The sequence below is a fragment of the Choristoneura fumiferana genome, chromosome 24, assembly GCF_025370935.1.
Source record: "Choristoneura fumiferana chromosome 24, NRCan_CFum_1, whole genome shotgun sequence".
Classification (NCBI taxonomy): Eukaryota; Metazoa; Arthropoda; class Insecta; order Lepidoptera; family Tortricidae; genus Choristoneura; species Choristoneura fumiferana.
This window is the reverse complement of record NC_133495.1, coordinates 14,383,123-14,408,933: the sequence shown is the minus strand read 5'-3', so window position 1 is coordinate 14,408,933 and position 25,811 is coordinate 14,383,123. Positions and strand designations below refer to the sequence as shown.

Here is a 25,811-nt window from a genome sequence, read left to right as displayed (position 1 = left end):
TTTCTAACGATGTTTTCCATCACCGTAAAGCTCGTGGTTAATTTCAGATGTGATTTCGCACATGAATTTCGAAAACTCAGAGGTGCGAGCCGGGGTTTAAACCTACGATCCTCTGCTTTAGAGTTCATAGGCCAAACCACTAGGCCACCACGGTTCGTTTGCAAAATAAAAAACAACCTGCGTTCTAGTCTCGTTTGTCTCAAGTGGTAGCAATTTGACAGATATAAATAAACAGAATGAGTTTCTTGCGGATTCTTCTCAACAGAGGTTTTTCCGAACCGGTGGTAGTTTTTTTTTTTATTTTCCGGGTCACTCTCTGGCCACTGTCTCTACGCCAAAAATCACGTGGATCCGTTGCTCCGTTTCGACGTGAAAGACGGACAAACATACAAACACACGCACACTTTTGCATTTATAATATTAGTATGGATTATCGGAGCTCGGAAAAGGTGAGCCGTTTTTAAGAGTTTGCATAACATGGACATACATCTGTCATTTATTGGTAGTTGTTCCATGTTTAACTTTATTATACACAAAATATAAAAAAAAACAACTATTGTTTTAAAATAGTGTCGAATCCTCCAGAGCCCTTATAGTTTCGCCGTGTCTGTCTGTCTGTCCGTCCGTCCGCGGCTTTGCTCAGGGACTATCAATGCTAGAAAGCTGTAATTTTGCATGGATATATATGTAAACTATGCCGACAATAAAAAACGAAAAAAAATTTTTTTTTAGTGTAGCCCATAGTCTTGGGGGTGATTTTTTTTCTCATCCGACCCTATAGTGTGGGGTATCATTGGATGGGTCTTTAAACCATTAGGGGTTTGCTAAGACGATTTTTCGAATCAGCGATTTGTTTGCGAAATATTCAACTTTAAAGTGCAAATTTTCATTAAAATCGAGCGTCCCCCCCCCCTAAAATCTAAACCGGCGGGTAGACATTTTGGAAAACTATAACGGTTAATTTTGCTTGAGAATTATAAGTAGTTTAAGAGTAAATAGCAGCCTAAGGTATAAAATATACCTAAACTATGGAAGATTCCGTATAAAATACGAAATCCTTAGAAAAATATTACTTGAGTTTTTCGTAATGGCTACGGAACCCTATTTCGGGCATGTCCGACACGCTCTTGGCCGGTTTATATATACGTGACAATTTCTAAATAATATCTACAACGCAGTGGTATTAAAATGTAAACAATTACGTTTTTCATAACAATGTATACACGCGTTGTTATTGCAACATTTTAGTAAAAAATCAATAGATGGAAAAAACCTCTATTTATATTTCTTTAATTAAAAAAATACAAAATAAAATTATGAAACACAGTTTTTTAATATTATTTTAAACTAGGTACCTAAATCTAAGTAAATCTTCAAGCCTATGATACTCTGCAAATTTTTTAATGATTTGGTATACACCTGACTTGGAACATATAAACATTTTTGCAATTTTTCGTACTGAATATATGCCTGTGCACCATTTATGCAGAATTAATTTGCGATTTTCCATTTTAATTCGCTCCATCGTGAAAGATTTTTGGTAGTTCACGGAAATTACAAAACTATTGACAGGCAGACTATTAGTAAAATCATAACTATCAACTGATTATAGAAAACTTAGTATATTGAACAGTCCTTAAAATCGTGTGTAACCACCTCCAGCATTAATAACGTCTTGTAACCTTTCTCGCATTGATGAAACCATATTGAAGCAGACATCACTCCCTCTAAAACTTTCCCATATTTCATACACATGATTGATAAGAGCTTCTTTAGTTCCCGTTTGATTGCTGTCCCACTGCTTGACCATCAAACACCATAGATTTTCTATGGGGTTCAGATCAGGGCTTTTCGGCGGCCAAGGTATTAAGCTGACAGTGTTAACATTGCGACTGAACCAAGCTCTGCAGCCTCGAGAGTTATGGATCACCGTATTGTTTTGCACGAATGATACAGGTGTGGATTGTGAAAAATATATGTCTACACTAGGCAGCAAGACCTCTTCCAAGATTTCCATATATTGAAGGCTGTTCATTTGGCCGCTAATTTCAGCCAATTCACCTGGACCACCGGCAGCCATCCAACCCCACACACCAAAAGTAATCCTACCACTTCTTCTCGATGGCATTATATTTCTATCTAAATACCGCGTGTTACTGGCTCGCCATAACGATACGCGCCCATCAGCTGATGACACAAAAACTTTTTCGTCGGAAAAAATAGTGTTGCTAAAGTCGTAGTTCACGTAACCCTGAGCGAACTGAAGCCGCAGCTGCTTGTGGCGTTCGGTTAATACAGGCTTGCGCGCTGGAGTTCTGTGGTGTAAGCCCGCTGAGTTTAGACGCCGACGAACCGTAGAATATGATACCTGGAACGCAGTCGCTAGGTCGCTCACTTTAGTGGATCCATGAGCCTCGACTCTATCGATTATTTCTTGATCCTGCGCAGCAGTAGTCTTTCGTGGACGACCATCGTTTTTATGGCATGCAACATTACCTTCTTCTTTCCACCGTTTAAGCCACAAATATACAGTTTTTCTCTGCAAACAACACATAAAAATAAATACGTTTAAAACTAAATAACAACAACAATACAATAAAATAGTGACATCATCATCATCATCATCATCAATCGGAAGACGTCCACTGCTGAACAAAGGCCTCCCCCATAGAACGCCACAATGAACGACAACTCGCAACTTGCATCCAACAGTTTCCCGCAACTCTCACGTGGTCGTCTGGTGGGAGGCCTGCCAGCGCTTTGTCTTCCGGTTCGTGGTCGTCACTTGAGGACTTTTCTCCCCTAACGGTTATCTGTTCAATAGCGACAAACTGTTTTAAATCGGAAAAAATCTGTTTTAAATCACACATTAGTGATTTAATGTGAGTTTTAAAGTATCAAACGTACCTTAACAAAAATATAAACAACCAGATAGAGAACTTCCTATTTTTAAGTTGGTAAAAAAGCTGTATTTACTTACTGTGATTCCCAGCTCATTTGAAATATCCGAAATTGAGGCCCCCTGCTCTTTCAAAATGACAACTTTATGTTTATCAAATGTCGAAATACGATATGGTATTTGTTTATTAATTTTATTATCCATTATAAAAATACGTGCTCACGGTAGTGAGCAATGCTCGACTTACACAAATATGTAATATTTGATTTGCATTAAGTATCTCTTTTTCATTTGAGGGTAGACTCACTTAAAAATGAAAATGACTGTCGCCTTTCCTTGCAAATCACGAGCAACGTTTAGACCACGAGTATACATTGTTATGAAAAGTGAAGTAAACGTAATTGTTTACGTATAAATGACACTGCGTTGTAGGTTTTATTAAGAACGTAAATTTAAAACTGGGAGCATATACTAAATAATTTGACTAAAAATATCATTTACACTATTTTAGTGGGTTTTTGGATAATTTATTGAATCAGGCATTCCTGTGCCTTTTTTTGGTTCATCATTTTGAACTTTATGCATGCGTGCTAAGTTAAAAAATCTTTTGGAAATATATGCTTTGTCATCACACTTACTCGTAAACAGTGTAACATGCAGGCTACCTTGGTTGAAACCCCCCAAATGAAACCCTTGACCTATGTGATATGTATGTTAGTCAGTAAGGTATTTATTGTATGGGCCAAGTTGCCCGAAATAAATGAATTTATTATTATTATTATTATTAATGTGCTTGTCATAAAAACCAAGGTCGGTAAATGAGTCATTGCCCGTACTAATTTTATTGTCATGAAGCCCAAGGTCGGTAAATGAGTCATTGCCCGTATGCCCGTACTGTATCACTACCATGAGTTTACAGTGACCGTACTCGATAGCGACGGCGTAAATTTGTATGGAGAATTGTACAGCGCCTCTACAAATAATTTACGCCGTCGCTATCGAGTATGGTCACTGTAAACTCATGGTAGTGGTACTGATACTGCTGCGCGCTGCTGCAGGAGCGCGCGCACGTCAGGCACATGCTGCGGAAGGGGAGGGCGGCGGGGAGCTGGCACTGCCAAGAGCGCAATCAGCGGAATTGGCAATTTTTGAAAAAAAAATTGTTTAATATGTAATTTTACTCGCAAATGTGATAAAAAACATTGTATGTCGCACGGGCGGTACTAGAATTACGAACACCGACTCATTAAAGCCCTCAGTCTTCGACCACGGGCTTCTAATAGTCTCTCGTTCCTAATTCCTTATTTACCGCCCTTAAGACACAATGTACTAAGGATTGCAAATGGGGAAGCGTTTGGCGTCCTGCTGAGTATTTTTACCATATATAAGTCCATTATATACTCTTAATATGTCGATTTATTTTACATTTTCAAAATTTTTTTACGAGCTTGTGTCACTTACGAATCGTCAGTCTTTTGAATGGGAGCATTTTTAGGGTTCATATAACATCCCCTTTGAATATATGACGCGCTGTTTTTTTTCTACCCTTCCCTTCCGGATGGCCACGCTCACCTTGCTTTTTTTTTTTTATTTCACTGGATGGCAAACGAGCAAGTGGGTCTCCTGATGGTAAGAGATCACCACTGCCCAGACACTCGCAACACCAGGGGGATTGCAGATGCGTTGCCAACCTAGAGGCCTAAGATGGGATACCTCAAGTGCCAGTAATTTCACCGGCTGTCTTACTCTCCACGCCGAAACACAACAGTGCAACAGTGCACTGCTGCTTCACGGCAGGATTAGCGAGCAAGAATATATTGCTAGTCGGCAGATGAATACTTTTGGTATCAAAGACACGCTGGGGGACCTAAACAGCAATATCTGACACGCTTAAGTATTTTCATGTTTTTTTTACATATGTAGGTATTGGAATGCCCATAAACGCTGTCCACACCACTGTAACGGGAAACATAATATAACTTTGACGAGCGGTCCGGATGGCCAAGTGGTTAGAGAACCTGACTAAGATGCTTGAGGTCCCGGGTTCGAATCCCGGCCGGGGCAGATATTTGTATGCATAATACGAATGTTTGTTCTCGGGTCTTGGATGTTTAATATGTATTTAAGTATGTATTTATCTATATAAGTATGTTTATCCGTTGCCTAGTGTCCATAGTACAAGCTTTGCTTAGTTTGGGACTAGGTCAATTGGTGTCAAGTGTCCCATGATATTTATTTTATTATTTAACTTTTTTTTCTTCCTATTAACTAATCTACAAAATTCAAAAGGTCCTCATGCCGCTCGAGTAAATTTAGCGTCATGGTCTCCCCTGCCATTTGTATAAAGTCGTTCGTAATATGGAAAAAAACTTACAGCATGGAAAAGTCACATGGTATGACTCATAATTTAAAAATAAATTGTGACGAAAAGGACCACATCAAGCCATCGAAACCATGTCAGATTAGCTAAAACTTGTTTATTATTAATTTAATTTTGACTTTCTTTCAAAGTTACATGTAGTATGTATATGCTATATAATGTTAATATGTAATCTGAAAGGGACGAAGGCAACGGTACGCAGACAATTTGTTATGCATTTATTTTTAACTTTTTATTCTTTTGTTTTTCACTGTATCTTTGTATTATTAACTACCTGGGCGACCGAACTTTGCTCGGGCTTAAACTTGATAACAAGCATTTTCCCAGAGATAATAAGACCAAGCCAAGCTAGATCGATTTTACATCCCTGAAAACCCTTAGGTACATACCAAATTTCATGGAATCGTTAGAGCAGTCCGAGTCCGAGATCCCCGAAATATAAGAAATACGAAGAAAATTGCTCGTTTAAAGGTATAAGATAAATTGTTTAAATTGACGAGCGTGTGTGTGTGTGTCACCTCTAAACGTGGTTTCAACCCCTAAACATGGCCCAATTTTGAATATTTTTTTTATATTTTGTCAGTCAACACTAAGGCTACTTTTGTTTGTTTTGTAAATGCAGTAAATAAATTGATTTTGTCCATACCTTATTATTTTGTCCATACTTTATTATTTTGTCCATACCTTATTATTTTGTCTAAGTATACCTTATTATTTTGTCTAAGTATATCTTATTATTTTGTCCATATCTCATTAATTTCGTACGAAACTAATTTCGATCATTGTGTTTATAATTCAATAATGTTTTAAAAAGCAAAACAAGCCTAGATTTTGTTTTAATGAGGGCTATCGCGAATGAATTCGCCGCTAGAGGCGCTAGTGTAGCGTGAGGTCTCCGAAATGTCAAATCTCATAGTTTTTGGGTGAGCTACGCGGGTTTATTTATAATTAGATTTTTTTTTGTGAATATTTTGCATTATCTGAAATTAATTATGGAAATTATGCGTTACGGAGCAATGAATGTCTGTGTTTTGAGACAGTTTTGTCTTTCGGAAACTTTTGTCCTCCCTTTTTTCCGAACAAAACGGGACTAAGCAACACTGTGGTGGCTGGATATTTTTATGGTACAGTTTTAAGGTGTTTTAAATATGATTTTAATCTAAACTTTGTTTTAACGCCCGTAATAACAGACTCTGAAAGCCACACTTAAAAACCTCACGCAACAGTGCGCCATCTAGTGAGACAAAAAACGATAGCCCTCATTGGTTTTGCTTGGTTTTGCTTCTTTCTGTCAAAAATTGTGCCTGCAAGAGATCGCTCTTAAGCGATAAGGCCGCCTGTTGCTTACCTTGTAATTTTTCTCTCTGTGCACCTGTTTTCTGTATCGCATACTATTTATGGTGCAGGTACAATAAAGAGTCATTGTATTGTACTATTATAACATACGAATCGGTCAAAATCAGTTAATGTTTAAAGGTTGGGAACCGTTATCGCTATTTGTCTGAAAAAGTTTTTCGATTTAACTTTACATTCCTCATTATGATTGGTTATTTGGAGTCTTTTTGTATTTTTTATTTCAACTCCAAATTTGTCATAATCATAATTTGATTGCTTAGTAGCGACATCTCTTGTCTGGGTGAGCGGTTGGTTCCGAAAGAATGTGACGTCTCTCGATGAGAGCGGAACATAGATGTCGCTAGTGCTGCTGCATAAGTAGCGTAGTAGAAATAAGCAACCTGAGATATGTATGCATAGGAAAAATTCGTGTCTAGATTCCTGTCCAGCGGTGGTGTAGGGGTTATAGCACGCAGCACGGATTGCTGAGGACCTGGGTTCGATTCCCAGCGCTGGTCTCTTTTTCTGGTTTTTCTGTGCATCCATGTCTCAGTTTGTATTTTCGGTTTACATTCCTCAATAGGCTTCAACTTTACAAGTTTCCGTATAAGATAGCAACCAAGCAATATACCGCTACCGCACATGCAGATTGTGCAGTGGTGCACTCACTGAGACGCTGCATTATTGCATAGCTGCATTTTATATTTTCTCCACGCTTCCGTGATGTATCTGTCTGGTTTGTGTAATAAATCACTTATAATAATACCTTCCGTCGCTAACAGAGCCTTAGGTTGTGATCATATCTCTTGACGACCAGATGGCCTAGTGGTTAGAGAACCTGACTACAAAACTTGAGGTCCCGGGTTCGATTCCCGTGTCGGGGCAGATATTTGTATGAAAAATACGAATGTTTGTTCTCGAGTCTTGGGTGTTTAATATGTATTTAAGTATAATATATAATTATATTTATCCGTTGCTTAGTACCCATAACACAAGCTTTGTTAAGCTTACTTTGGGACTAGGTGTGAATTGTCCCGTGATATTTATTATTTATTTATTTATAATATCTTGCAAGTTAAATTTGACCAACTTCCAGTACCTACCTAATCGGATTGACTTCAAATTTGGTAGGTATACTTATGTAAATTGCGGGAAAATCATGTGACAATACAATAATCTAGTCTAGTAGTAAGTATTACAATCCATATTTTAATTAAGTATTTACTTCTCTAAAATGGTCCAAATTTATTTTAAAAACCATTTTTGTTTTGTAAGTAACACAGCAGCAATGTCGTTTGCGTGGCATTATTAACCCCCGACGCAAAAAGAGGGGTGTTATAAGTTTTGGTTGGTTTGTTTTGTTTGGTTATTTAATTTATGACATTTGTTCGCCGCCAGACGGCGCTGCCTGACGCAATTGCAACGGCTGCGTTCAGCATACCGCGTAAGGCCGTGTTGCACGACAGGGTGGCTGTGATCAATAAAAATGGTCCCGCCGGAAGACCAGCGCTGACTCCATCCCAGGAGTCCGCATTTATGCTGAGGCGGCACCTTTTCACTCACACATACAAAATTATATATAATTTTATTTCATATTTTGAATTTCAACTGTTTTAGTAACTTTTGTTTGTAACTATTATGTGTGAGTTGAATAAACTTTTTTCATTTTCATTTTTCATTTTCATTCATTTTCATTTTTTCATTTTCATTTCATTTCATTTTCATTTGTTTGTACGTCCCACTGCTGGACAGACTACATTCAGAATGAAATGTCGCATTTTCCAATGATTTCTATTGAATACGTTATTTATGAAGCAGAAGAAACAAATCGGTCCTCAAATAGATCTCACGCTTATCATAGATCTGAAATATTTATATTTTCTCTTGGCTCTCGCGGCACGCACATCCGATGCGCAGAACTGTCTGACAGGATAGCTAAACTTTATTTGTTTGTTTATATTTCACATACAGACGTGGAACAGTGTACCTCTCAGAATGAGAGGGCTTGGGCCATAGTTCCCACGATGGCCCAGTACGTATTGGGAACTTCACACGCACCGTAAAGCTCGTGGTAAACTTCAAATGTTATTTCGCACATGAATTTCGAAAAACTCAGAGGGGCGAGCCGGGGTTTGAACCCACGATCCTCTGCTTGAGAGGCCATAGGTCAAACCACTAGGCCACCACAGCTTTTTTTTAAATATGTTAGTACATTATTAACATAGTACTAACATTTTCGAATTGACTTAGACGTTCTTATTTCAAAGCGCTTAAAAGGAATAAAATAAACATAAATCAAATCAAATCGATCAATTTACACTTACAATAAACAACTTATAAGCTTGTTGTAGGTTTCACCTGAAAAAAACAACATCGAAATCGGTCCATCCGTGCGACAGACAGACAGACATTGGCGTCAAACTTATAACACCCTTCTACTTGTGTCGGGGGTTAAAAATAAACATATACAATAAAAATACCAAATAATCACAATAAAATAAAAAAGTTATTTTACATAAATAGCTCCCTCCGTCATGAATTACTTCTACGATCCCGTTATTGACTCAGCATGTCCATAAACCTAACTAATATAACCATCTCTCTCACTCCAAGCACACTTACACTGCCACTCCACCAGTCCAGTTACTAACTCATAAGTACGTCGCGTACGTCGACAGCCCTTGAAACGATTGCAACGAATTCTCATAAGTCAATCTAGGCCCGGGGGTCTAGTACGAAATTCGAAAATCGGAGATCGTATCATACCGTTCCTCTCACTCTCGTATTAAATAACATAAGCGTGAGCGGGACGGCAAGATAAGAAGTTCGAATTTTGAACTTCGTAATATACCGCCCGCAACGAATTCTCATAAGTCAATCGAGAGCCTCGTCAGTATGCAGCGCGTGCGCATCGCGACGTGCGAAGGTTCTAGAAGCGTTAGTACAATGATTTATATTGAGAAACGGCGCCAAATCGAAATGGACAGGGTTGTAGTTAAGTAGCCTATGTCACTCTCTGCCCCATAAACTATCTCTATGCGAAAAATAACGCCAATCCGTCGCTCCGTTTTTACGTGAAAGACGGACAAACATACAAACACACACACACTTTCGCATTCATAATATTAGTATGGATTTATTACTATCGTAGAGTCTAGAACTTCCAATGCCGTCAGTGGAATTTAAATATTCGAAACATTGAAATTACTCGCACGTTTACAAAAGAAAGTACCGACGAACCAGTGAATAGTCACTCCATGTCAACTAATTAATATGTACAGATTGTAGTTATGAAGTATAATTAATGCTGGATGCACGCTGAATGCCGTTTTGATATAATAATTATCTAACATACTTACGTAATGTTATGTTGATGTGTTAATATCTTGCCTAGTGCCCAAATGAAGGCAGATATTATACAGGTTTTGATCGGGGTCGACCCCAGACTCAGAAGTCAGAACTGAATATGTTTTTTTAAAGAAACATTAATATTTTTTTTTGTTGTTTACATGCATCAAGAAAAACTTTTCTTCTGTAAATAGACCGCAAAAGGCTTTTTTACATCATTTTTCAGAACTAAATATGTTTTTTTAAAAAAACATTAATACATTTTTTTTGTTGATTACACTTGCATCAAGAAAAACTTTTATTCTGTAAATAGACCGCAAAAGGCTTTTTTACATCATTTTTTTTTTAATTTTTTACTAGCGCTTTCGAAAATATTTCGCGTTGTAATAAATTTGTAATTCAATAATAGCATTTTATGCAACTGTATCGTAATAGGGGTCCTTAAAACACGAGTGTGGGTTTATAATAGGGTCACATGAGTGTTTTAAGGCCTAATTACGTACGGTACAATACATACAATATTTTATCTATATCCATATATTAAATCCTCTATCATGCGTTCCGCGAACCATTGAGAATGACCTGCGTTGAGAACTAGGTAGGTATGTTCTGCCCCACGAGCTGCGCCCGCGACGACCTGCTGCTGCATAATAGAATCCAATGTCGTAATGCTGGTCATTACCTATAAATAATAAATAAATAAATAATAAATAAATATCACGGGACAATTCACACCAATTGACCTAGTCCCAAAGTAAGCTTAACAAAGCTTGTATTATGGGTACTAAGCAACGGATAAATATAATTATATAGATTGATACATACTTAAATACATAGTAACCACCCAAGACCCGAGAACAAACATTCGTATTTTTCATACAAATATCTGCCCCGACACGGGAATCGAACCCGGGACCTCAAGCTTCGTAGTCAGGTTCTCTAACCACTAGGCCATCTGGTCGTCCAATTCTATGGTTAAACCTATGGTTTTTGAACGCATAATTGAGGATTTACTATATGGGTGTAGATATAATTGTATTGGAAATGTACTAGCTTCTCTTAACATTTGAATTGGAATGGAACAGAGAGATGACCGACTTTAAACTTGGTACGGGGATATTTAATTTGTATGACAATAATAAAGTCAAGAATAACCTAAACAACATAAAGTTGGAAAACCCCTACTTTGCCACTTCAAAGTTCAATATCTCAAAACGGCTGAACCGATTTTGATAAAACATGTCTAGGAACCATCGCTAGAAAACCTGCTTTCAATTAAAAAAAACGCATTCAAATCGGTTCAGCCGTTTAAGAGCTACGGTGCCACAGACAGACAGACAGACATACAGACATAGCGGTCAAACTTATAACACCCCTCTTTTTGCGTCGGAGGTTAAAAAGTGGTGCAATCGGCAAATAAACTTATGTTAAACTTATTCTGTATTGTTTTTGTGCTCTACAATGAAGATTCATTGTATTGTATTGTATTGTACCCACAAGATGCAGTTATACACTCGTAATGCTTGTAAGGTAAACGTCCGAGTGTTCGACACGCTGATCCCCAATAGACGACACTCTGCTGTCATCTCTATTGCAATGACATAAGATTAGAGCCATGGTGGCCTAGTGGTTTGACCTATCGCCTCTCAAACAGAGGGTCGTGGGTTCAAACCCCGGCTCGCACCTCTGAGTTTTTCGAAATTCATGTGCGGAATTACATTTGAAATTTACCACGAGCTTTGCGGTGAAGGAACACATCGTGAGGAAACCTGCACAAACCTGTGAAGCAATTCAATGGTGCGTGTGAATTTCCCAATCCGCACTGGGCCCGCGTGGGAACTATGGCCCAAGCCCTCTTGTTCTGAGAGGAGGCCTGTGCCCAGCAGTGGGACGTATATAGACTGGGATGATGATGATGAAGATTAAAGATGACATCTATTGGGACAGTGACGACCACTCGTACGTTTACTTTAGGTGTCAATGGGCTATTAAAAAAACGAGCAATTGTTATATATATACATACATATATATAATCAGAATCTCGGAAACTACTCCAACGATTTTGATGAAATTGGGTATGGGTTAATATGGGTTTTCCGGGATGATAAAGCTATCTAGCTTGGTCTTATTTCTAAAACGTTCATTAACGAGTTTTAGCCCGAGCAAAGCTCGGTCGCCCAGGTACTGGGCTATTAAAACAGATCTCTGAACTGAGACAATAATTCACCGCGCTTGCGATATCTCATTTCATTACTGCTAACGTAAAAGACATCATGTTCTCTCAATTTCATAATAAATCGTGCTGTCTTGCATGAGCCATGCATGTATGTATGTCTTATGACACGAATATGATGATCCGCGCAGTGAAAGCCGATCTGTCATTGCGCAGCTCTCCGGTGTAATGGATCGCTGGAATGTCAAGACGTAATAAACAAGCATTTCTATCAAATACAAAGATTTAAAGCCAGTTTTAATACATGTAGAGATAAGCTCCAGATACTATATGTTATGTGACAGATATATTGATGCCAATGTCTGTCAGCCTGTCTGTGGCATCGTAGCTCTCAAACGGATGGGCCGTTTTCGATGGTTTTTTTTACGTGAAGCGAGTTTCTTTGCGGGTTCTTAGCTATGTTTGATTAAAATCAGTACAGCCGTTTTTGAAATATTGAACTTTGGAATGACAATATCGGGGATTTTTCAGCTTTTTAAGTTAGTTGATGAGAGGAGCCTGTGCCCAGCAGTGGGACGTAAATAGGCTGGGATGAATATGGACCGCGATTACCTACGAGTACAGTCGAAGGCATAAATCTATACATCCATATACACTTGCAGTTAGTGGCATAAAGGTGTATAGATATTTTTGTAGTTTTGGCAACGTATACATAATTTATGCCAATGAACTAAAATAATTTCCTTGCTCACCCGCGACCTTACGATAGCTAAGCTTATGCAAAATATGCGTGTTCAGAGTCTGTTGACAGAGTGTAGTGTGGTGGTGGTGATAGATGTGTTTGTGTGATTTGTGTGTGTTCTTACAGTGTGGAGGTGGAGGAACTGCATGAACACGCATATTTTGCATAAGTTTAGCTATCGTAAGGTCGCGGGTGAGCAAGGAAATTATTTTAGTTCATTGATATGGACCTCCGCAAAGTAACGCCTGATTCAATAAATTATAATTTATGCCCTTGACTGTACATGTAGTCTACCCAGGATGGTGCATGAAACTGCGCGTCAAAATATTGGGAGGGGAGTTAATTATTCAGAGCGCTGATATAAGTACTTATACGAGTAAGTGAAACATCTACGGCCATTTCTCAAAAAGTTGTCCAGTTTTCAATTTTTCAGTTGTCCACTTATTTAAAAAAAAAAGATTTCCTTACGCTATTTCACCACAAAAAATAAATATTATTGTTTTTAAATATACACAAAACCTTTTGGTAAAAGTGATAAAAAGTCAGATAATCTTTGTTCTTGGATCCAGTAGAAAGTTTTGATGTAGTTACAAATTTACGATTTCTTCCTCACAGGATTTTGTGACGTTTTCCTGACGTCATGATATTTTGGATGTTTTATGTGTAGTTTATGTTTTTATGCTCTCGTCCTTAGGGTTAATAATTTCTTGACAAAACTGATTTCTTGTCAATTTCATGACGGGACAACTTTTTGAGAAATGCCTGTCTCGCTTGGACAAGAAAACGATCTCGGACTCGGAGACGGTCTACGAGCGCGTGCGCGGGTCGGCTACAGGGAGCACAGCTGTGCATCCACCAACTCGAGTCTCGTAGGGCAACAATTTCAACTCTTGTAGACTCTATATAAGTGCCTGCCAAGCACAATGCAGATGAAATTCAATAATCCCTATTAATTAGTTGAGTATATTTTCATTTGTTTTTCTTTTGGTGTTTTTTTTTTTGTAGGTATAATCGAATTTTACAGCGCATTGGTTTTTACAACGCTTTCGTTGTTTGTAACCGACTCCTTTGAATTAGATTTTTTTATGTTAATAGGGCAAACGAGCAAACGGAACGCGTTTTGACCCACTTTTAATGGTCAGGTTTAATTTAAACTTTGTAGCCTTATCAAGAACCGGTGACAATACAATAAATCGATAACTTAAAAAAATTAACAATTAATCGAACTAAAAAGTGCAAAAGAATTCGTAACGAAAAATATTATTATTATTGTGTTTTTTCACAATGATAGTAATATTTTTTGTTTATTATTATTTTCTGCCTTATGAAGAATTATTTTTCACTTTTTAGTTCGACTTGCTACAAAAGCGTGTTTTTTTAGTTTTTTTGAACTATACCTATTTATTTACTGAAATGCTGTAATTTTTTATTGATAAATAAATAATAGTAGTTATTTTGTTTGTCCTTAGGGCTCGGACCCGCGCGTGGCGACGTGCCGCGGGCGGCTGCAGACGCGGCGTTGCCAGCTCAACCAGGAGATCAACAAGGAGCTGCGCCTGCGCGCCGGCGCAGAGAACCTCTTCAAGGTACGGGGCTGCATAGTGCGCAGTGCTGGATTTGGTGCTCCGTTTCCACCAGAGATCGGCGAGGATGTGTTGCTAGGAATGTGTTTTTCATCACACTTGCTCGTAAACAGTGTCGTAACATGCAGGCTACCTTGGTTGCAACCCCCCAAATAAAACCCTCGACCTTAATGTGCTTGTCATGAAACCCGTGGTCGGTAAATGAGTCATTGCGCGTACAAATTTTGTTGTCATGAAGCCCAAGGTCGGTAAATGAGTTTGATACTGCATGGCGTGCAGGAGCGCGGCGCGCGCACGTCGGGCACATGCTGCGGGGGGGGGGAGGGCGGCGCGGAGCTGGCGCTGCCAAGAGCGTAGTCAGCGGTATCGGCAATTTTTGAAAAAAAATATTGGTTTTTCTTTTACAAATATACAATTTTACTCGCAAATGTGACGAAAAACATTGTATGTCGCACGGGCGGTACTAAAATTACGAACAACGACTCATTAAAGCCCTCAGTCTTCGTCCTCAGTTTCTAATAGACTCTCGTTCGTAATTCCTTGTTTACCGCCCTTAAGACTCGCTCCGCTCAGCTGTTTGCACCAGAGATGTGCTGTGCGAGGATAGGTAAATGAAGCGTTTCTATTGGTTCATGAAAAACATATTCCTCGCAACACATCCTCGCACATCTTTCGTGGAAACACAGACTAAGGGAGGGCGACCTTGGCGGCTGCTCGGGCGCTAGTTAAGAGAAGTCTCTTCGTTCCATTCTCCATACAAACGTAGTCCAGTTCTCATTTGAAAACTAGGCAACAAAAATAGATGAAATTCTGTAAGTATGGACTAGACGTAATTATCTATGCCTGTGGTTTTTTAGATTTTCATATAAATGTGTAATATCAGAGTTACAGGAGCTCAAAAGTCGACAAAAAAAAGACGTCAACTTTGCACGAGAATTACAGACTAATAAAGCATTTTTACAAAAATCGAATAAACCACAGGCATAGAAATTCCGTTTTTGCCATTTTGGCTCCGGAACCCAAAAAAAGGATAAGCTCTATTATTATATTAGTTAATAGCTTGTATTTTGTTTTGCAATCGGGCCCTGATATGTTTTATAAATATTAATTGAAACTCCTTAAAATACTGTCTGTAAATGCATGTCATGTTGTTGGGTGCAGTCGAGGGTATAAATATCTATACAGCCGTAGCGTTAAATATATGTCCACATCCACCTTATGGTTAGTGTCATTAAGGTGTATAGATATTTTTGACGTCTTGGTAACGTAGGTACAGTCACCAGCATTAATATCTGCCACAGCGGAGCGTAAAAAATATCTGACACGTCCTTCCGGCCCTAGAAATAGAGTCGTATCAGATATTTTATGCACGCTTGTTGTGTCAGATTTTGGTGCTGGTGACTGTACATATGTATTTATGCCCTTGACTCTACGTCACTTCAACTCCCGTGCCGGCACCTAAAGAAGGAAACACACGATAAAATTTCTACTCTACCTTATTCTAGGTTCCATACTTAGGGTTTACGACAATTTTATTGGCTGGCAATTCTCCACATTTTCACCACAAATGATTTACCAAAACGGCCAGACGATGGGAAAATAACATTGCAATGGAAAGTTTTTTTATTATAATCAGCTGTTTAAAGCTATTGTGTTGACAACGCGTTTAAGAATGACATCATTGTGTATTGTTGTCTTTATTTTTGATCGTTTGTTTTCTCTCAACAGTATATTTTGGGTTTTAATAGTTTCAATTGGGCATAGGTAGGGCCACCAGAGTTGAGGTAACGTACACAAGAGCATGACAAGCAATGACAGCGGGATTTTGACATTCACTCATTCTTATTTTATGGAATCAGCTCTTCATTCATGTAATGTGTTTGTTATCATTCACTTCAACTCTCATGGCACAACCTATAGTTTTCTGGGTAAAAAAATGTTAATTCTGCAATAGGCAACTGTCCTAAAAACATCTAATAAATCCATCAGTTATCAATAAATTTTGGACGCGTATTTTTTAGGGTTCCGTAGCCAAAATGGCAAAAACGGAACCCTTATAGTTTCGCCATGTCTGTCTGTATGTCCGTCCGCGGCTTTGCTCAGGGACTATCAATGCTAGAAAGCTGTAATGTTGCACAAATATTTATGAAAACTATGCCGACAAAATGGTTCAACACAAAATAAAAATAAAATGTGTACCTCCCATAGACGTAAAGTGGGGGTGTTTTTTTTTCCTCATCCAATCTTTTAGTATGTGTTATCGTTGGATAGGTCTTTTAAAACCATTAGGGGGTTGCTAAAACGATTTTTCGAGTCAGTGACTTGTTTGCAAAATATTCAACTTGAAAGTGTAACACGAGCTATTGGATACTCGTAAATAAAGGTATATAAAAAAATATTTTACTTTGACTAAGAACTACTTTGGTTTGCGAGATATACATAAAAGATATAATAATATGTAGTGGGTTCTAATTAATGGCTCACTAGCTTATGCCCGTGACTTCGTCTGCGCGGATCTAGGTTATCGCACGGTGGTAAAATATATGAAGGGTCCACGGAGAGAACTTGTCTAGTCACCTAAGCAACTTTTTGAGTTATAGCGGTTTGAAAGTTAGTCATCACGAACAATTACTATGGTTACCATTTATTTAAAAGATAAAAAAATAGATTTTATATTGTTTTCAGATTATTTAATTCAATGGTAAGTCATAGTACTTTGTGAGCTCTATATTTTAAGATTAAAATCTCAATTTAAAAAAAAAGTGACTAGGCATGTTCTTTCCGTGGACCCTTCATATCCTATGATGATCCTTGGGGTTTAAACTACCTATATACCAAATTTCATCAAAATCGGTATAGTGGTTTCGACGTGACAGCGTAACAGACAGACAGAGTTACTTTCGCATTTATAATAAGTATAGGGATAGCCACTCAGTTGCTTCGAATTTTGAGTTGCTCTATTTATATAACAAAATGCGTAGACAGGTAGCTCTATGAGCGAGATTTTATGTTTTTTTTTGGAGAACATTTATACTTATCTAAATGCGCATTAAAAGTGAAACGTAAACTAAATAAATTATAATATCTGACCTTGTTGTGATTTGAATCTAATAAAATAAACCTCTCCTTTCACTATAGTATTTTTTTTTTAAAAAACTTGATTGTACTTATTCCAATTAACAAACGCATTATTCTTCATTATTGGTCTTGGGTGTTTAACACAGATATAGATTACACTAGATTACGCAAATGCATCTACTTCGCGTGTCCGAACCCCGACCAAACGTCGGGGTTGGCTCCATACAAAAACTGACCGCTAACTGACTAATCATGACTAGTGACTGACTCGAGCCCAACGCGCGGGCGGGCGGTGCATTTGAATCACATCGCTAATTCGCTTTTGAGACGTCACAGTAGATATAAAAAAGTGACACGGTTAGTTTTCATACAGATTGAGGTGTTTGCGTTATCTAGTGTAATCTATATCTGCGGTGTTTAATATGTATTTATGTATCTTTATAATTATATTTATCCGTTGCTTAGTACCCATAACACAAGCTTTGCTAAGCTTACTTTGGGACTAGGTCAATTGGTGTGAATTGTCCCGAGATATTTATTTATTTATTTATTATTCTGAACGTACAATTGAAGTAAAAACTATCTTAAAAATGACCTAACTATATAAACAATTCGCCTAAGTCTTACGAACTTCACCTTAAATTGCCGAAACAGTTTTGGTAATCCACCTTCTAAAGTATAATGATGTCTAAGTTGATTCCCACTGCCGAGGTGAGGGGTCATGGACCCGTAAGAAAGGGTGTTACGCTTCCATGCCCACGCGCAGCTTTTTGTCTGTGTACTATGAGACGCACTGTGTGAAGCTTGGAAGAAAAATAACAAATGTTTTTTTTGTGATTTATCTTCTACTTTGACATTTTTGGTATTTTGTCATTAGATTACAACTATTTACAGAGTTAGAAACTAACCAAGTTGTTGAAATACCCCAGATGTTGTCATTTAAAACTTCAATATCTCAAAAACATCGGTAACGTTGTTTTAATTAATTAATGAAACACAGTTAAGACCACTGCAAGGAAATTCTATTTCACACAAAAAAACGCATTGAAATCGGGCCATCCGTTTATGACTTTTAAATTAAATTAAAATCAATTTAGTTTTCATTACCTAAATCTTTTTGTAGGTATGTAATTGTATTGTACGTGCATTATTTAGATAATGCAAAATGTAAAGAACTTCAATCATGCAGTTTTGATTTATCTACATTTTCATTGGTGTCTATTCTGACGTCCTAATCACTAGTTTGAAAGTTAGCTAGACGAGATTCCTTTAAGTGAAAAGTTTTTGTCATTTGATATGTTTTTTTATCAAGTTTGCCTTTGTTCTTCTTTTTCTTTGTAATTTATTACTTTTCTATATTTTATGTTCAACAAAGAATGTATTTCACATTAGAGACAGAAGTCTGTGGACGATTGTACATACACTCCCCTTTTTAGTCAGCACACGAAAATCAACCTGCGGCTGACTCACCGTTCGAGGCACCGCTTCCTGTCATACTGACCTGTCATTCAGCTCGGGACAGGTTAACCGCTTGTACAGTTGAGTTCATAAACTTCTGAGCAAATATTTGATCAAAAATATGTGAATTCGCCTCTATTGTTAACGGCATTGAAGCGAGTTCGGATATTTTGGAATAAATTTTTGCTCAGAAGCTTACGAACTCGACTGTACAGTCAGCAACCGAAGTGAATGAGGGGTTACAGCGCTCAAAAAGACCTACAACGACGTTGGAGACGTTACATTAAATTGCATCTCTGAAATTAACTATAGTTTTTGATGAAACTACATTCTAGTCATCTTTCTAACATTGATTTGTTTATGACATGAACAGCAACAAGAAAAAAAGACTTTTTATATACACATATAAGATCAAAAAATACTCGTCCGCTGCTCAGTAACTCCAGCCTTATATTATTTAGGACAAATCATTCTCATTCTTAATTTATTCTCCTTCATTCTCTCTCTTCTTCACTCTCATCATTCATTCTCTCATTCAGGCATTCTTTCTTTTGTTAACTGATAATTTCATGCGTTTTGTGAACAATAAAAACTTTAGAATACAATTATACGTGATGCTAAGGGCACCCACCTGTATGTTTGTCTGTCACAGGCAACGACGAACCGCAAGCTGCGGGAGACGGTGGCGCTGGAACTGAGCTTCGTCAACTCGAACCTGCAGCTCCTCAAGGAACAGCTCGCGGAGCTCAACTCCTCGGTGGAACTCTATCAGAACGACAGGTAAACATATAAACATACTCCCTTCTTAAAAGTAACGGGTCGGGAGCGGGTCGGGTTGGTTGGTAGTGCGACAGGCCTATTTACGTGGGTGTATTATGAACATCATACCGACGGCGGGCTCGGGGCGGGTCGGACGCGGGCGCCGAGGTGTATGTTTTGTGCTTTAGGCCAGGAATACAGATGGCAGCACGCTGATTTTCGCGTGCAAACGTCAATCTTCATCAAATAACATCTTTTTTTTTGTTTGTGTAAGTTCACCTACGTTAGAAATGTTATACCTTTCATATTCTTTTAGTCAACACTTCTAAATCAATTTTCAATGTAATTTAATTACTCACATCAAATTCGAAAAACTCAGGGTTGCAAACCCTGTCTCGGGCTCACAACCTTCAGCTTGAAAGGCCATAGGTCAAACCACTAAGCCCAAGGTGCGTTGGGAATAAAACATTATAATTCCAAAAATATAGTGCCATTTTTTATTCACTTAAAAAACAGCTCTTATAAACACTTTCCACAGTCACCGCCATCATTTCTCTGCCACCTTTATTAAGACCAAGATAAATGATTATTAATGACTTGATCATTTTGATATATTTATCTGAAACTGGCTGTAACCTGTCCGTGTATTATATAACGTGATATTATCGACTTTATAGTTGACGGGTCAGTTTAATTCAACATTGTGCTTGGAGGCATAAATTAACATGGAGATGAGTAGGCGACATGGAAATATACCTGCTCCGTATTCTTAATTATGTAACTTCGAAGAATTTAGCCATTAATTCATTAAAATTGATAGAAGTTACCTGATAATTAGATTTTCTTTTATTTTTAACTCCCGGCGCTAAAAGGGGGCGTTATTTAAAATGAGATTGCCATTGAAAAAGAACATTAAAGTCTTAGCAAAAATAAAGTATTTAAATCCAAAAAGCCACTGTCTCCATCATCCCACCAATATTATAAATGCGAAAGTTTGTAAGTCTGTCTGTTTGTTTGTTTTTTTTTAATTCGTCACGTCTAAGCCATTGAACCAATTTAAATGAAATTCGGTACACAGATAGTTTGAGTCCCGGAGAAGGACAAAGAATAGTTTTTATCCCGGAAAATAGCAAAGTTCCCGAAAAATAGCGATAAACAAATTCTACGCAGATGGGGTCGCGGGTAACAGGCTTGTATTAAATTATTTTATTTGGCGTATTAGTAATTAAAATTAATTTATAATTAATTAATAGTAATGAACCCTGCTGCGGCGGTACGAAACGCACTTATCTGGTTTTTAATAGATATCTGGTGTCGCCTCTAGCACTGAAACATCCGCTCAACTTTCGATCATGCGCGTACGCAAGTAAACACATAAAGAATGTGAAAGTGTTCGCTAACAGACGTGTTAACCTAAGTTGTGCAATTAATTCAACTTAACTGAGGTATTTTGATTAATTGAGCTTGAGTTGTGGTGTGAATGTTGTTTCATTGACGTACTGATAAACTTGACCAATCACTTGTAAGCAGATTATCTAGCATTCGCCATTTTTAGGGTTCCGTAGTCAACAAGGAACCCTTATATTTTCGCAAATTCTGTCCGTCTATCTGTCTGTCCGTCCGCGGCTAAGCTCAGAAGCTTTCGTAAATCAAAATCAAAATCAAAATCAAAATATTTATTCATTAGCCGCTGGGCACTTTGTCATTTTTTTAAAACTACCAGCGCTTCGAAAGACCATCATTGCCAAGGAATGCGCCGCAAGAAACTTGGCAGAAAGTCATTTTTTTCAACATAATAATTCAAATAAAAATAACTTAAAAACTGCTACGAAAAAAAGAAATACAAAAATCTAATTAATAGGGATATATGGGGTCCCTTAGTTACAAAACTAAACTCTAACCTACGTTCAGTGGCGTGTAGACTGCTTCCACCGTCATAAATTGAAAAATTAATTATAATAATAATAATTTAATTCTGAAATTTACATTCAGGTCAACTATTAAACTTTTGGATTCAAGCTCACGTCTTTTCACACGAACTCATGTCATGCTCTTGAAAGCAGAGGTACCTAGCATGGTATTGCTTCCGTTCCCATAAGCTCTATGGGATCGTCTTGGGAGCTTCGACGCCGCGGGCCTGTGACTAGAAACTAACTAACTAACGTAATAGCTACGAAACCCTACCTTGGGCGAGTCCTCATCAATGAACTAAAACAATTACTTTGCTCACCCGCGACCTTGTGATAGCTACGTTTATGCAAGAACTGTGTGTTCACGCAGTTCCTCATGTTCTTACAGTGTGGAGGTGTCCACATTGTAAGAACACCAAAACACACAAACCCAACTAACTCACACTACACTGCAGCACTGACGCGTTTCGCACTCAACCAGAGCTCATCTTCAGAGCAACCCAACCGTTGACCATGCAACAGATGTTAGACTCCACAGATCAGGTCTATCAGGTGATAGTCTAACATGTGTTGTTTGTGTGTGTGTGCATAATAGCTCGTAATGCTCTAGTAAATGCTCGTCAAAAAGCTCAAAGCAAAACCGTCGTTTCGCTTGAATGCTCACCAGAACGATCCTGTTTATTATCTGAACTTTTACCTGTAATAATGTAGACATAACTAAAAGCTACCGAAAGGAAACTTGCTTATAATTATGTACACCCTTCATCTCTCTCTCCGCCCATCTGTTTGACAGCTACATGCCACAGACAGATAAAAATTGGTGTCAAATTCATAACACCCCTCTTTTTGCGACGGGGGTTAAAAGTATGTTTCCATACAAACTCCGGGGAATCAAAGTCTAAGGGGCTGTTTTACCATCCATTGATTAGTGTTAACTGGCGGTTAAATGTGATGCCGTCTCCGTCTATTCGAACAAAACAAACAGAGACGGTATCACATTTAACCGTCAGTTAAAGTCAAAGTCAAAGTATTTTATTTGTTAAACTAGGTATAACTGTATACAGTGGTAAAAGAAAATATTATAGTCTCACCATGTTTTGCCAATTGGCGTACAAAAATAATTTAGAGAGATTAAAAGAACAACAAAAATATCAGATAAAACTTTACAAGAGAAAAATCATTATTAAATTGAAATTAGAATAATTGTATTATTTCGTTTCGTTAATTTACTTTACCCAGAGCTTCAAAAGTTCAGGTTTATCAAATTAAACAGCAATTAAAACATAAATCTGCCGCAGACAAATTGGGCGAATAATTTATGGCAAATCCAGTGGGTGGCTGACGTGGGTCAAGTCAAGTGGTTAAGCAACGTCTTAAGTCGAGTAGGTACAAGGCACAAAGAACTACCCGGAGTTGACAATACAATACAGTGACTATTTATTGAACATCAACACATAATGTAGTAAGCAGTTCAGGACCTTGCACAGGTACCTACCACCTATTTACTTTACCCAGACTTGCCTGGAGGGTTGACTTAATCTTTGCCCTTAATTTTCTCTGCATCTGCCGCAGTCTATATTGGTCGATAATTGTTAGTCATAATTTATGGTGTCATAATGTAATACAAGTAAAATAATAATAATAAATAAATAAAGTAAGTAGGTACAAGGCACAAAGAACTGCCCGGAGTTCAATACTTACAATGACTATTTATTGAACATCAACACATTATGTAGTAAATATAGTTAAATAGATAGAACATATTTATTTATAGAGACTGACTCCCTTGGCTGGAGGGTTGACTTAATCTTTGCCCTTAATTTTCTCTGCGTCGATAATTGTTAGACTCAGAGAGAGTTAGAGTTAGAGTCTAACAACTGGCCATCTGGTCGTACGGTTGTGTCACTCTGAAAATGAGCTCTGGTTGAGTATCGAAACGCGTCAGTGTAGAGTGGTGGTGGTGATTTATGGGTTTATGAAAAATGTAGGGTTTCAGCGGGAAAAAATTGGACTAACAATAATGAACAAACATTACATTATGACTTATAAGCTAAGTCGTAAGGATCCCGGGTGAGCATCTGAAATATACCAATTACATTATACAAGTGATCCGGGAGACGTGAGCGGCGCCAACCTTACCGGATTCAGTTAGTTAAGAAACAAGTTAAAAGCCAAAGTCAACTGTCGTCATAACTGCTCTGTGAACGCCATTTTTACTTACTCAATATTATCGACGCTAAAGCTTTAGCCTAGGGACAACTAATGGCGAAGAAAGTTTTATTTTTCACTAACGTCTACCTGCGGCTTTGTACGCGTAAACCATTAGATTAAAAAATAACCTTGCAAAAATTGCATTTCGATAGACCTTTTTTTATTCGACTGGATGGCAAACAAGCAAGTGGGTCTCCTGATGGTAAGAGATCACCACCGCCCATAAACATCTGCAACACCAGGGGTATTGCAGATGCGTTGCCAACCTAGAGGCCTAAGATGGGATACCTCAAGTGCCAGTAATTTCACCGGCTGTCTTACTCTCCACGCCGAAACACAACAGTGCAAGCCCTGCTTCACGCCAGGATTAGTAAGCAAGATGGTGGTAACAATCCGGGCGGACCTTGCACAAGGTCCTACCACCTTAAAAATCTCAGCTGATATCTGGGAATTATAAACGCGTAAATCCCGATCCCGTGGGAATATTGGAATTAAAAGTATCCTCTGTGTTATTTCAGAGATAAACACACCAATTAACTCCATACCAAACTTCATCCGAATCCGTCCAGCCGGTTTTGCCTTGAAAGTAACACACACACGCAAACTTTCATATCCTTACTGACATAATAAATGCGAAAGTATGTATGTCTGTTATTTCATCACGCTTAAACCACTGAACCGATTTAGATGAAATTTGGTATATAATTTGAGATCCCCGAGAAGAACATAAAATAGTTTTATCCCGGAAAATTGCGTAGAATTCTTCGCAGACGGAGTCGCGGGCAAAAGCTAGTTGATAATATAAATAGAATACTGGCCCCTAAAAGCGCACGACTAGCAACAAAAACGCCAAATGGCCCATAATGACAAGTAATGGCCGTCGGCTCGTTGACGTTAGCCCGGGGCGCAAAATGCCAGTGTTGCCATGCCGCAGCAATCCTTGAACACGGGGGGCCTACTCCGAAGTTTTAAAAATCGAAGTTCGTATCGTACCGTCCCTCTCGCTCTCGTATTAAATAGTATAAGTGTCAGAAGGACACGAGCTTCGATTTTTGAATTTCGTTGTAGCCCTGCTGGCGAAGTGGCGCCCTCGAAAAGACCCTTAAGGCTGTGTTTCCACCAGAGATTTGCGAGAATGTGTTGCGAGGATTGTGTTTTCCATGAACCAATAGAAATTAATTTACCTAGCCACGCTCCGCTCAGCTGTTTCCACTAGAGCTGTGCTGTACGAGGATTCAACAAATACCTCGCAACACGTCCACGCACATCTATGGTGCAAACTTGGTCTTAGGAGCTTGATACAAGTCAGTGCTCTTCTTCTAATCTAAGGGGTTACCACAAAGTACCTACGTCACACCAATTTTGACCATTTTTAGCCCCATCTTGTCACACGTACCTATTGCTATGAAAATTGCAATTATTTTGTTTCTGTGTCACAAACAAACAACCGTCTGACCCCTCCCCCCTCCCCCCTAAATGTGTGATATAATTTATGAATGACCCAGTCGCTACAGTCTTGACAGAGTAGTCGTGGTCGGTTGAACAGTAGCGAACCTTCATGATGACTTCTTTGGGGAAATAGAGAGAGAGAGAGAAACATTTTTTACACATATTCGATACACATAAAAAATACATTAGATGGAAAGAATAAAAAAATAACATCGAATAGTATAAAGTGGGCCCCACTCAGCATAATGTTACGGCAAGCCGCAACGCTGTTTTTCAGTGAAACCCATTTAAAAGCTAAAACATATAAATACATACAAACACTATGACGACACGAACGCCAGCGGAAAATTCGCAAAGAAACTTTCAATCCGGAAGCATGTATGGCAACACTCGATCAGTTTAACCATTTTCAAAACAGTTAAACCGTTAAACTTCAACAAGTCAGACTAGGATACTGTGAAGAACCCTTGTCTTCCACACCGCAGT

The 25,811-nt window shown here is 38.2% G+C and overlaps 1 protein-coding gene across 3 annotated transcripts in view; it reads left to right on the top strand.

The window, feature by feature from the left end:
* Positions 1 to 25,811, top strand: part of Rhp (GTP-Rho-binding protein rhophilin) — a 214,970-nt gene that overhangs the window by 173,232 nt on the left and 15,927 nt on the right. For all 3 annotated transcript variants that reach the window (XM_074106219.1, XM_074106220.1, XM_074106221.1), the window contains exons 3-4: positions 14,347 to 14,463; positions 19,649 to 19,776. In XM_074106219.1, the coding sequence (XP_073962320.1) occupies positions 14,347 to 14,463; positions 19,649 to 19,776 (245 nt within the window). The remainder of the gene's footprint in view (positions 1 to 14,346; positions 14,464 to 19,648; positions 19,777 to 25,811) is intronic.